Raw genomic sequence first — 12,272 nt, 5'->3', positions numbered from 1 at the left:
GGTTGTGTCTTTTATGTAACACGATAATTGGTCTGTACTGACCGTGAAACGCAAAGACAAGTGGTGCACAACTGCACATAAATGAACATACAAATATCACACTTGTTGTTGTATAGAATAGTACCGGCTTACGTACTTTAAGCAGCTACATTGTGTTACGATGTAGATACAAAATGTACGAGAACACGTACGTAGGCCGATTTTAATGCTGTCAGAGCAATTAACAAAATTATCCCTCTGAGATATTTTGTGTCACTGACCTTTTAATTTTGCGGCCAGTGTAATAGTTACTTGCTTTTATGTAATATTTACTGTATATATATCTGCGTCGCGACTGCATAACGGCCAGTCAGTCAGGCATCAAGTTATTTACAGAACAACATTTTTATTAAGCTTTTCCTAATGCGGCTAAAAAATGTTATGCAATTACGAATGCGCTCTGGAATCATGTCTTCCCTAGCACGTTTGCAACCCGTTTTATTATTGTTACTATATAGTATTCATTAGTCGACCACTGCATCTCATGATCACGATTTATTCAACGTAAAAAAGTATAATTTTTTGCATTAGGAATCGATGACGCAGAGTGCTTTTTTACTGTGATCAAATCGTGATAATTAGCAGATCACTGTTTGTCAGAACCAACACGCTGGGTGCAGAGCGCATTTAAGTTTTTCTTACCGACGTAATCCGTTGTTCAGTGATGAAATTCTTTTCTTTATTGAATTTTGACTAGCTTATTCTGTCAGACGTGTTAGCCGTGTAACGCACAAAAGTGCGACGAGTCAGCAGCATTGTGGAAATTTATTTCATAATGATTTGTTAGATTATACCGTAAGCATACCGCTTGACAGTTAACTCATTCGCAGAGTTTTTTTTGCCATATTGGTTTAACAGCAGTCTATCACGGTCGCTATCATTGTGTCGAGGTATAATATGCTAGAAATATTTGCAAACATGCGCAAAATATTCATGAATCATAATGATGCTTATCCAGCACGCGAACTTGGAAAAGGAAAAATCCTTATTAATATTACTGTAATCAATAAATTTTGATTTTATAAATATGCTCTTCCTGCTCCCTTCCTTCCTATCCCTACGTAATTTAACCATACCAAATGTTAAGAGAAATTAAAAGGGCCTGGTCGATAATTAAAGGTAAGACCGATACGTGCACCATGTACGTATGCGTATGCTGGTGCTTACAAATACAGGAAGTCAATCCCTATGCACGTTCTTTTTGTCCAGAAACCGGTTCCTCGTCAGTCCGGTTAGCCGCTGCTCTTTCTCTGGCCACGTCCGCTATGAGGCGTTCCATTGTCGAAAGACTTTCCATCGTTATGTCGCAGAAACTGCCAACCCAGGGGGGATTACAAACGCATTTGCCACAGTCACAAATACCGCGTCCCCCACCTGAATACGGATGAATCGACGTTAACAACATAATGGATAATTTATTCTGTAGTTCTGCCTAATGGATTCTGCAGTTCTGCCACTGTAGGTACAAAGTGGGCGTGTATGCATGCACATTTACGCGTATGTGCATACATTCGAATTTCAACAACTTGAGTCGGCCAAATTAATCACAGTTTAATAATAGGAAATCCCTATAACCACCCCCTTTCACCCGCGTTTTTTATGGCCACCCCTTTTCGCATCCTGTTCTTTATAACCACTTTTTTCTGCTGTTAATTAAATAGAAACACCCTATTTTGGCTTTTATAGGCACCCGTTTTTTTTTTATTTTTGAAATTTTTAAATTATTAAGGACAACGCGTGAAATTTTTAGAATTTTGATTCTACACCACTTGATGAATTTTACTTATCCTTTCCACCCAAATAATGGGTCTGTTCGACTGATCAGATGACACTGACCGTATACCAACAACTTGCTCGGCCGTCACTCTTATATCGACTTTCTGCTGCAATTAACGTGATATTCGTGACCTTTCCCGCGTCGGAAGCAATTATATCCAATGATAGGATCTTTCTTGCGAATTTGGTTTAGGACGTGATTCAACAATACTTTCGCAACTATTCTCCTTCCATGTTCGATAATTTCCGCTTTATTTCGAATGTTTGCGACGTCAGTAACAGTGATCGCCTTCCCAGTACATATTTGTGGCCATTTGACGTTGTATGGCTTTCAAAGGCATAGAGATTTTTAGAGGTAACTGTATCTAACGTGTAGAGTACTCGTATAAGCTTGAATCGTCGTATACATAAGTACTGTACTTTGTGCGAAAATGTGAATTTTCGCACAAAGGGGTGCCTATAAAAAACAGGGTGCGGAAGAAGGGTGGCTATAAAAAACGCGGGTGTTTGGGGTGGCTATAGTGTCACCCTTAATACAATTATCGTTATTTTCTGCTATGGACACTTACAAATGACCCTGTTAAGCCGGGGACAACTGACGTTGTCACATTCGCAGTATTTCCCATAGAACCGAACGTGGGTGTCCTCTGCACCATCATATTCGCCCTGTACACGCAGGAAAAAAATGCGAATGTCAACAATTTTTGATGAAATGTGGATGGCGGCCTGAGAACTCACCGTCCAACTTTTGCAAATGCATTCCCCATCAACGCAGTCACCGCGAGTTGGGCCGCTGCACGGTTCCTCTGGACCTATATCATAATAAGTATCTGTATATGGTATGGTACACACAGATAATCCAGCGATTTATAGGACTACAATAAATTATTATATAGTTATGTAAGTAGTTGTATGTAGTGTGTTGTACTCGCCGTATGCGTGGTAACAGCTGAAGATTCTCATCGAATTGTACATCAAATACTAATGAACGTCGCACGATAACGCCGCGCGCCGCATCGCGAACTTTAATGGTTAGAAAATTTTCGCTTCCAGTTCCCTTGAACGAGAGCGTTTACTGGTACTTACGAATGAAGAACGGACGAATGTAACGTTGCAGTGGCGGGTTGGGCCTGCAATTACTGTACATAAAGCTTAACTAACGCTGACAGGTACGAGTAACTGTGATCAATCGATGCGTCCTTCTATGTACATAAATAAATTTTGTAACGGAGCACTTAAATAACGACCTTTGCAAAATACAAAAAAATATTTTTCTTACTCGATGCAGGTGTTATTTATGAAGTTCGCCCACACGTAACACTGCTGAATACACGAAACAAGGATTATAATCAGGGAACTGACAAGCAGCATGGTGAACGGCGAAAATTCAAAGCAGCGAAAATAAAATGAAGTTCCTAAAATTCACAGATCACGCTTGTTAAAGAAAAAAATGACTTCCGTTGCAGTATTGCAAATTATATCAATATATATGTGTAATGCTGGCATTAACCCGTTGATATCGACGTAGACAAGGTGCAGAACTTGGTGCACCGAGGAACGCCGATCGTGTCCAAGCAAGTTGGAGTTCTCAACGAGAAGTTAATTTTATCACATTGGCTTTGTAAACTCTTGCTTACTCATACAGATACTCTGTAGTCTAGCCCTGCAGGTCCATTTTAGGCACACAACTTTAAAAATTGATTGCAGTTCCGCAGTATAATTTCTTTGCATATATCACATCATCTGATCCGACAAGAAATAAGTTGGACCTTAGGTTTGGCTACAGACTACAGTTACTATAATCGAGCTGTATTAGGTGGCTTGGCGTTTCTTAATTGATGATAATCTTCTGACACACAGGCATTTCACAAACACCCATTTATACCGTTATCTTCATTTTGTTGTGAGAAAGCGTACTCCAGAAAACCGGCATAATTATATAAGTACAGCGTAATTATGTAAGTATGTTGCACTTCAGCCGGTTTAACTTTCTCGGTGTATACGATTTTAAAAACTGTAAAGGAAGCAGATTATTACGCGCACAGTCATAAGAAATTGTTACGTACAACAGCTGCAATAAGTATTCAAATTTTCAGTTTTTCACATTAAATCTCAAAACTCGACGTGTACTGTACTTCTACCTGTCTAAGATGTTCGATAACTAACGCACTAGCTACTTTGGACACTGTTGGCTGGTCGTCAAACCTGCAGTTGGTTACATAAATTGACTGCATTAAATTTTACTTTTTGGTTACAGTTTTGGTTACATTTTCGATTCCGCATTATTAATGTAGCTGCTTACTTGCTCTATAATACCGAAATAATTACTTTGTAGGCACATTTGCAATAATAAGTGTTTAGGTCGATGCTGCGTGCACGGGAAGTCGGCATGAGATTTTTTTGGGTACACGGCTTATTACTTGTGCCGGTTTGCAATGTCCACAACCCGTACATGCCATTAAATTTTGATAGCTCTAAATTTGTGTGAGTAGATGAGTTATCAGAACTCAGATCTTGAGAATAATGTTTCTGAGTCAGACTTTTAACCCTCCCGACGGAATGCGCATGAGAGAATGGTGCACGTGTATTTTTCATGGAATATACATACGTCATTGGTAGCCCTGGAACATGCATCTTAAAAAACCTTTTTTAAAATACCTTAAGGTTTCCACAATATTTGCGTATCCAAAAATCGACGATAAAACGGAATTTAAAAACATTTGAACTTTGAAGCGCTTTATTATTCAAAAAATTCGCGAAATAGAAAATGACCCGTGCACGCAGCCAGCGCCCTTGCAGGAATCCCGTGCACACAGCCAACACCCGTGCGGACCCCAAAAAGGTCACCCGTGCACCCAGCTATAAGGTGTTTATCCGTGCACGCAGCTATAATGTAAAAAAGGGGGAATTCAACTGCTGAGGCAAGCACTCCCTGACTTGCTGCCGTCACCCGGCTGGAGTTTTACGTTGTTGGTGACGGCATCCAGGCGGGTGACGGCATCAAATACAGGGAGTGCTGGCCTTACAATTAGCAGTTAAATCCCCCCTATATTTAATACAAGGCAGAAGCAGAACTCACGGATGATAAAAAACTAGTAGCTTTTAATACGAGTACAGTAATTGAGACACGGTGACCAATTAAGCGCAAAGCAGAGGTACAAGGTACCTCTTAGTACATGTACAGTCGGGTCCATCAGTGCCTCACTCTGTAACAGTACACACAGAATAAACAATCATTTAGGAATAAAAGAAGGAAGGGAATGTTGATTCATTTTGTACCATTAGAATCGTTTGTGGTTTATTGTTGTTTTTGGCATGCCGATCATTTCGACCGGTCGGCGGTGCGAGGTAACGATGGAGAGTCTATTGGAACTGGAACGCCTCCTAGACCAGATAGTCAGAGAAAGGGCAGCAGCGAACCAAACTAAAGAAGGAACCGATCGTTAACGACAACCGATAACATGGGCAAAACTGATATTTATCGATCGAGATAATATCAGTGCGTTTTTTAGTTCCAAACGTGCAGCTGAATCGTGAACACCATTAAAAATAATTTGCCCATGTTCGGAAATATGTTTTGCATTTTTTGTTTCCTTGAACACAGTGACGAAATGTTACTGACTGCTGGTAAACTCGTATATAAGCACAAAAAGCGTCGCAGTTGCACTTTAGTGTTGCATGCAGATTCTGCAAAGCTTCTAGTGACCGTACGCGTACGACGGTAGTTAAATAAATTTGTAAAAATCCGAATATTTCAGCATTGTTACACAACACTTCGGAGTTCGGTACACAACACTTCGGAGTTCGGACACAGACGCAGCCGATCGTTCGTCGTATTTGTCCATCAAGTCAAAAATTTAGTACGTACTGCAAAACTGTAACCAATCGCATTGCACCATTTTAACTCTTTGCGGATGCTTGGGAAATCTTACAAATAACCGACTGCACACGGCCGTCCGTTTTTTTTAAAATTGCAAGTCTTACTGTCTTAGTAATATCGGAGTAACGCTTGTTCGGATTTTTAGCCGAAGGTCCCACCCATATTTCAGTTAGTCCGGCTAAATGGGATATTCCGATCCGATGCTCAAATTTTCAAATTCTCTTTTGAGATCGCAGTGTTTCTCCTTTGACATTTACTTCCAAGCGCAGTACGTACTTGCAAGTTTGGACATATCGCGATAAAATTTATGAAATTTCAAATCTGCTAGTTTTGTGTGCCTTCACGGAGCCTCAGTCGTGTGACAGAATACAATCCTTTCTCGCGAGAATTTGCATTTGGATTGGCATCAGAATCATGTCGGCAAATCCCTCAAGTTCCACACGGCGTCAGCGATCCGGACTGGGGCTTGTCGGCAGCATGAAGCGTACTCTGGACAGTGGAGAGTTCAGTGACGTGCAGTTCACAGTCGGACGATGTTTCGGGCCAGTGAAGGCCTTCGATGTGCACAAGTAAGCACTGACGGGAATTCACTGTTGCTTTGCAGGCACGTACTGTGTCAACGTAGCCCCGTGTTCTATACCATGTTCTATGGCAGTCTGCCTGAGAAACGCCAGGTGATCGACATTCCGGATGTTCTTCCCGATGCGTTTGCCAATATGCTCAGGTTAGAGATTATCGTAACGTTGGTTATCAACATATTATGATTACGCAGAAGTACATCCTGACTGTATTTACTCGACTGCAGTTTCCTGTACACTGACACGGTCGATCTGCGTGTGGACGTCGTCATCCAGACACTGCTGTGCGCGGACAAGTACGAAGTGCCGCTGCTAGTGGACAAGTGCTGTGAATTCGTTAGCACCCAGCTGAATACGGAGAACTGTCTGATTTTCCTGAAAAATGTTGGTCAAACTTCTGTAATTGCTTAAATTAGTCCTATCCCTGTTATATCTGTACGATCATTCTAGCCTAATATTTATACGGTTGTATATCGGTTGTAGGGCGTTGAACGTCGTGCTGAAAAGATTGCAGAGAGTTGTCTGCAGTTCATCGACCGATCCGCGGACGATGTCATCGCGTTGGGAGATTTTGCGGCCGTTGGAAAGGAGATGCTCGAGATGATTCTATTGCGTAATACACTGTCGGCCGAGGAACATAATATGAGCGTGGACCTGATGAAGGTTCACGCGTAGGAACAGAATTGACGGAATTCTGCCTACCAAAAAGACTAGCAATGCTATAAATACGCCTACGCTACAGAAAGCGAGAAACGGCGTGATTGCTAGAAATTTATAACCAGACTAAATTCGATAGAATTTCCTCGTGGACAACTCCGCATTGCTGACTGCAGCAAGCGAGGAAAATGCGCACGTAGCCGCCACACAGTGCGGGTGCGCGCAGAACACCATGCTTTCGCCACGCGTAAGGCGGGCGCGCAATGAATACACAACAGACTGCCAAAGCGAGGGTGTACGCATGTACGCCTGCGCTCACATGCCTCTGGGAGGGAGGCTGAGCTCCGTCGAAGCAAATCCACATCCAATTCCTTGGGATCCTTGACGGCTCGTCTGTGTGATTAATAAAACATCGAGATTTAATCTCCTTTTAACATCACAAATTCCAATTACATGTGTGAATAAAGAGATCTCGAAACAAAAGTAAAAACAGTAAAAAAATATCAACAGAATTCATTATCAAAACGACTAGGATCCTCCGACTCCTAAAGGTCACTGGGTCCTGTCAACCGTAATCCGCTTTGGTCCATTCCGCTCTTTTGAGCAATCTTTACCATCACAAATGAGATCCGCTTTAGGAATAGGTGCGTATCAAGTACGACTTTTCAATACTGCTGCTTCATCTTTGGAATAATTGCGTATCAAGTACGACTTCTGCAAAATGAGATTCTTCCTCTTGGACATGGAGGGACGTCTTGAAAGACAAGCGTAATGCTTCCTCCCTGGTAAGGTCATTCTTTTGAACTTTGATTGATGACTCGTTGAGCAGTGAAGTTCTCAAAGGTCATCCCTTTCTCTTCTGATGTGCGACTCGTTTGGGCCGTGACGATCCCAAAAGGTCATCCATTTTTCCATAATGAGTTCCGTATTAAAGGTCATGGAGGAACTTAGCCGGTTTTTGGCTTTCAAGCAATTCTGCTTGCCTCCCTAGCAAAGGTCATCATTCGTTTTCAACCATTTTCTTTCGTCGCACTTCCCTTTCTTTTCTCTTAGTGCCAATGACGCGCACCTTTCTTCTTTCCTTACCAGGTTCGAGGGCCGGTTAACGCCGTAACTCCTCTTCTTCTGAGGCCGGTTATCGCCGTAACCTCAACATCTGAAAGTTTTACCCCTATTTTCTTGAACTCTTTCTCTTTTTCACCCTTGTGGCTTCTGACATTCCTTAAGAGTGTGCCGACTAAGTAGGCCGCAACTACACTCTAGAAGTGACGTTTAAATGTAATGAGGAAGGCCGGTTAACGCCGTTACTCTTCCTGCTTCGAGGGCCGGATGACCTCCGTAACTCCCCCATACTGCAGATCGCCTTGATCCCCTGCAACAAAATTCTGAAAACAACAAAACACGAACGGTATGACAGTTCAAAAAGTTGCGTCTCCTTCGCCCTAATACTGTACCTTGACTACCATTCTCGTGCTGCCGACTGATGGCCGTAACTAGCACATCAGCGATGCCCTAAAGGTCATCACTGATCATTTGAACCATTGTCGCGGTTCCGATCGAAACGTCTTTGTTTTTCGTTCTGATCAGACGTTCGATCCCGAGGTTCCTTTTGCCTCTCAGGCAGCTCGTCTCCTTCGCTCCGGCTGCTAGCACCACTGTGCCGATTTCGGTCACGTCTGCGCTGAATACGGATCAGATGATCTCGAGCGTCGACCATTCGCGCTTTTAATCCTTCATCGTATGGATTATCCCGTGACCTTTTGCACAATTCGACATAGTCCAAATGCAGCTGTTGGTTTCTTCGTCCTCTTCGTTTCATTTCATTTTCCTGCGGCTGTCTCGCAAGCTCTGGACGGTAGCTGCTTCTATTTACGCTGATTTCTTGGATGAAATCATAGACGAAGTCGGATGGCTGGATGAATCTCGTACCCATCGTGATTCTGATTCTTTCCGCACATCGGTGGGCATGCATTTTCGCTTGACGTCTCAGACTTTCGTCGAAATTCATTGCTCTCTGGACGTCCTTCAGCTGCCTCTTGGCCGTTTCCGAGGAGTTAAAGTTCTTAACAGGCATTCCCAGCTTTATAACTTGCGCGGTCAGTGCTGGCGGTATCTCTATACCTCTTTGAGCGCTCTTTCGCAGCTGGTGATGCGATTCATAATGGCCGAGCCTTGCTGCAAAAATCTTCTGAATCGTGGCGCGATGATCAGGCGGAGAATCTGGTTTGACCAACAATCCTAACGCAGCCCTTCCTGCGAGGAGTCTCAACGCCGGGTTCACATGTCGCAACACAAATTGTGCTACGTGGAGTCGTCTTTCCTTGATGTCTCTGTATTGGAACTGCGTCATTCCTGTTGGATCAGGAGTGTCCAACGGTGTTTCCAAGAGACTCAGGTCGATCAGACTGACGAGGCCACATTCTCTCGTTGGGAAATAATGAAGATTCGCCGATTCTTGCGTAATGATCAGGTCTTCCCATTGGCCATACTCGTACTCTTTCGCGTATCCCGAGTCGTTGATGACCTGGCGCAAGTTCATGAGAAGCCAATAAACTTTGTCGAATTCGTCCTTATTATCTGGCGCGATGCCCACCGAACGGCAGATCTCGTTCGTTTGCTCCATGATGTCGTTCATTTCATATACCAGCTCGATGGTTTGGAGAGAATGTCTCCTCGGAGCGGTGACCTTTGATTGACCTTTCTGGTCGCCCTTCTCTGAATCTGATTCTGGCGGTACATTACTCGCCGTCTCCGCGCTTGTAAGCTGATGTTCAAGATCGAAGATAATGTTTCGTCTTGACGGTCGCATATCCTCGTCTCCGTGAACTTCAATGACATTCGAGGATGACGGGCTGCATTCCATGACCTCGTCTAATTGCTTTTCCGGTTGCTTCTCGGCTGACTTGAACGTTGAACAAACAGAATGGACTACTGACTGCATTCTGCGCGGGCTCTTAGGCGTGCGGTGGCTTTCCGAGCTGGATGACCTTTTGCTGTTGTAGGATTTGTCTCCAAACTCATAATCAGCCATGTTCAGGTTATCCTGGACCCACTCTTGATCATATGGCCCCTTTGAGGATGTTGATTTACTCGAGCCTTCACTTCTTCCTTCTCGATTCTGTAAATCGCGATTTTGCGTTTCCTTAGCAGCCCGTTCCTTCTCCTGCTGCCTATTACAGGTTTCGTTGATTTTCCTGTATTCCTCCGCCAAGCGCTTTTCTTCCGCTTCTTCTTGGCGGCGCTTTTCTCTTTGTTCTTTTTCACGTCGGATACGTTCTTCATCCCTTCTCTTTTGCTCCGACGTGCGCGTATCTCTCGCGTATCCACTGTATCGGTCGTTATGATGTCTGTCCCATGACCTTTCTCGGGAGCGGTCTGATGACCTTTCATAGCCGCGGTTGCGATCATCTCTTTGAGGCGATTTTGGGCGTTTGAACTCCTCTTTCTTGAAGTTCCGAAGGGCCTCAACCACATCTTTCTCCCGTTTTCGGAAATTTCTCATCCTGTCGATTCGTTCTTCAATCGCAATTTTGATAACCTGGGACGGTCTATTTCCTTTCGTCAGGTTGACCTTTTCATCCAGGAAGATTTTGTATTCCTCTTTCGATACCGCGAGAGGATCTTGCAAGATGATGTCAATCTGCTGTATCAGCGACTGTCTGATTACAGCTGCTTCTCCTTCATCTTGTTTCTTCAATATCGCGAATGGGGTAGGTGCGTGACCTTTAGCTGCTTCGGCTAAACCCTTCTCTGCCGCAGCTTTCTCCTTTTCTTCTAGCCGCTTTCGCTCTGCCTCGCGCTTTTCCTGTACCATTCTCAACCGTATAGGTGACCTTTCCCATCTTAGCCCATTCGCTAAGTACTTTAGCCCCTTCGCTAAATCAACTCTTTTTGCAGAGTGTGGTTCGAAAGTAATTTGAGAACTGCGGTCTGCTCATTTCTTTCTCTTTCCTGATTCTGATTCTTCTTTTTGTGTGGTGGACCTTCCTCCCACACATGTTCTTCCGTTTTACGCTTTCGCGATCCAGTCGTATTGGTCGACTCCATCCTTCTTCCATGTTCTGATGGTTCCGTCTTTGACCAAACTGTCCAACGCGTTCTGGATCTTGAATCGATCCCCGTTCATATTTTCTTGGCCGGAATCATACTGAACTGCCATGTAATTGGAGAGGTCTTCTGCGGTGAACCCGTTAGTCCCGCCTATGTTCTGCATGGCATCTTGAGTCAAAGCGTCCTTCCAAGCCTGGGGACCTGGTTTCGGTCTCTGCTTTCGTTGTTCTTCCGCCGGAGGAATGTAATAGTTCGGTTGATTCGTGTTCGTGTATCGTACACCGATTTTTCCTTCTTTATACGCTCTTTTTATGAGCTTGTTGACTTGTGTCCTGCTGACTCCGGCGTCGCCGACTGCTTTTGAAATATCCGTCTTATCCATTTCTCTCGACGGGGCTGCACCGATCGCAGCGTAAATTGTCATCCACTGGACGTTACTCTCGTTTAGCTCGTCGTCCGTCTCCTCTTTCTGCGATGGAGACTGCACTTGCTGTGTAGCCTGTACCGGCAGTTGCGATCCAGTAGGCTGCCCCATCTTTCCATGACTTGAGCTCGGATGACCTTTCTCCTCGACTCCACTTTGCGCTGAAGTCTGATGACCTTTAGCTGTTTCTTCCGCAGCATGACCTTGCGTCGCTTTTTCGTGTGCTGCCTTCAACGATGTCAGTGCTGTTGTCGATCGGTGGATCTTTTGGGTATCCAACTGCTGTCGGGATCGGCATATAGGTCGTCGGGTCGATGATAAAGCCGTGGACGTATCCCTCATCTCCGTCCGCCATGTGATAGTTGACCTTTAGACTTCTGCACACCGTCTCTCTGTATGGCGGGTTTTCTTCATCTTCTACATCTTCTTCCCATTCTCCTTCTTCTTCCGCCTCGTGCCCCTTCGCACCTGACGCCGGATATGCTCCATGCGAGAGCATATCAATCTTTTCGCCTTGCGGGTTATAGAGTTGTTTCTCCATTCTACCCTTCGCGTCAATTGTGACCATGATATTCGCCTTCTCTTTGAATGCTGTTTCTCTCAACAGGTCTCTCAGGATTCTTCCTATCATGGTCGGGTTATTGCGTTCTGACTTAATGAGTTCAACAATCGCTTGCTCTGCTGTATCGCTGGCTTCTTTGCACATCAGCTGATATGCGGCTCGGTCAGCTCCTTCCCCCATTGATGGAATTGGTTGATCAGTGTCTCTATGGACTAGGAATGCGCTGACTACTCCTTCCGTTTTATCTTTAAGCCGGAAAACTCTGGTGTGCGATCTACATTTTGTTTCTCGAGCTGCGCCCCTTCG

General features: G+C 44.2%; 4 protein-coding genes across 7 annotated transcripts; 1 reads left to right on the top strand and 3 right to left on the bottom strand.

Moving 5' to 3' along the window:
* Window positions 1-977: 977 nt before the first annotated feature.
* On the bottom strand, window positions 978-3,595 carry LOC129595885 (integrin beta-like protein 1). Of its 2 annotated transcripts, none has more exons than XM_055493022.1 (6): window positions 3,453-3,595; window positions 3,095-3,230; window positions 2,902-2,945; window positions 2,554-2,627; window positions 2,385-2,481; window positions 978-1,413 (listed from the first exon to the last, which is right to left on the bottom strand). In XM_055493022.1, exons 1-6 carry the CDS (start codon window positions 3,544-3,546, stop codon window positions 1,226-1,228), a joined length of 633 nt encoding a protein of 210 aa, XP_055348997.1. In that variant the 5' UTR covers window positions 3,547-3,595; the 3' UTR covers window positions 978-1,225. The 2 variants fall into 2 exon arrangements, with proteins under 2 accessions (XP_055348997.1, XP_055349005.1); XM_055493030.1 differs by having other exon boundaries at window positions 3,326-3,465.
* Window positions 3,596-5,760: 2,165 nt separating this feature from the next.
* LOC129594649 (BTB/POZ domain-containing protein 6-like) lies at window positions 5,761-7,310 on the top strand. 3 transcript variants are annotated; one of them, XM_055491416.1, is made up of 5 exons: window positions 5,761-5,963; window positions 6,024-6,264; window positions 6,300-6,419; window positions 6,501-6,657; window positions 6,757-7,310. In XM_055491416.1, exons 2-5 carry the CDS (start codon window positions 6,110-6,112, stop codon window positions 6,946-6,948), a joined length of 624 nt encoding a protein of 207 aa, XP_055347391.1. In that variant the 5' UTR covers window positions 5,761-5,963; window positions 6,024-6,109; the 3' UTR covers window positions 6,949-7,310. The 3 variants fall into 3 exon arrangements, with proteins under 3 accessions (XP_055347391.1, XP_055347399.1, XP_055347385.1); XM_055491424.1 differs by having other exon boundaries at window positions 5,761-6,264; window positions 6,351-6,419; XM_055491410.1 differs by having other exon boundaries at window positions 5,761-6,264.
* A 981-nt stretch (window positions 7,311-8,291) lies between these two features.
* Window positions 8,292-9,671, bottom strand: LOC129594618 (uncharacterized). The gene is made up of 2 exons (XM_055491370.1): window positions 8,385-9,671; window positions 8,292-8,302 (listed from the first exon to the last, which is right to left on the bottom strand). Exon 1 carries the CDS (start codon window positions 9,563-9,565, stop codon window positions 8,453-8,455), a length of 1,113 nt encoding a protein of 370 aa, XP_055347345.1. The 5' UTR covers window positions 9,566-9,671; the 3' UTR covers window positions 8,292-8,302; window positions 8,385-8,452.
* Window positions 9,669-10,744, bottom strand: LOC129593628 (uncharacterized). Its single transcript, XM_055490049.1, has 2 exons — window positions 10,021-10,744; window positions 9,669-9,694 (listed from the first exon to the last, which is right to left on the bottom strand). Exons 1-2 carry the CDS (start codon window positions 10,742-10,744, stop codon window positions 9,669-9,671), a joined length of 750 nt encoding a protein of 249 aa, XP_055346024.1.
* Window positions 10,745-12,272: the final 1,528 nt, after the last annotated feature.

The sequence above is a fragment of the Paramacrobiotus metropolitanus genome, unplaced genomic scaffold (assembly GCF_019649055.1).
Source record: "Paramacrobiotus metropolitanus isolate TYO unplaced genomic scaffold, Prichtersi_v1.0 Parri_scaffold0000003, whole genome shotgun sequence".
In the NCBI taxonomy this organism is placed as follows: domain Eukaryota; kingdom Metazoa; phylum Tardigrada; class Eutardigrada; order Parachela; family Macrobiotidae; genus Paramacrobiotus; species Paramacrobiotus metropolitanus.
This window is presented reverse-complemented; position numbering and strand designations above follow the sequence as displayed.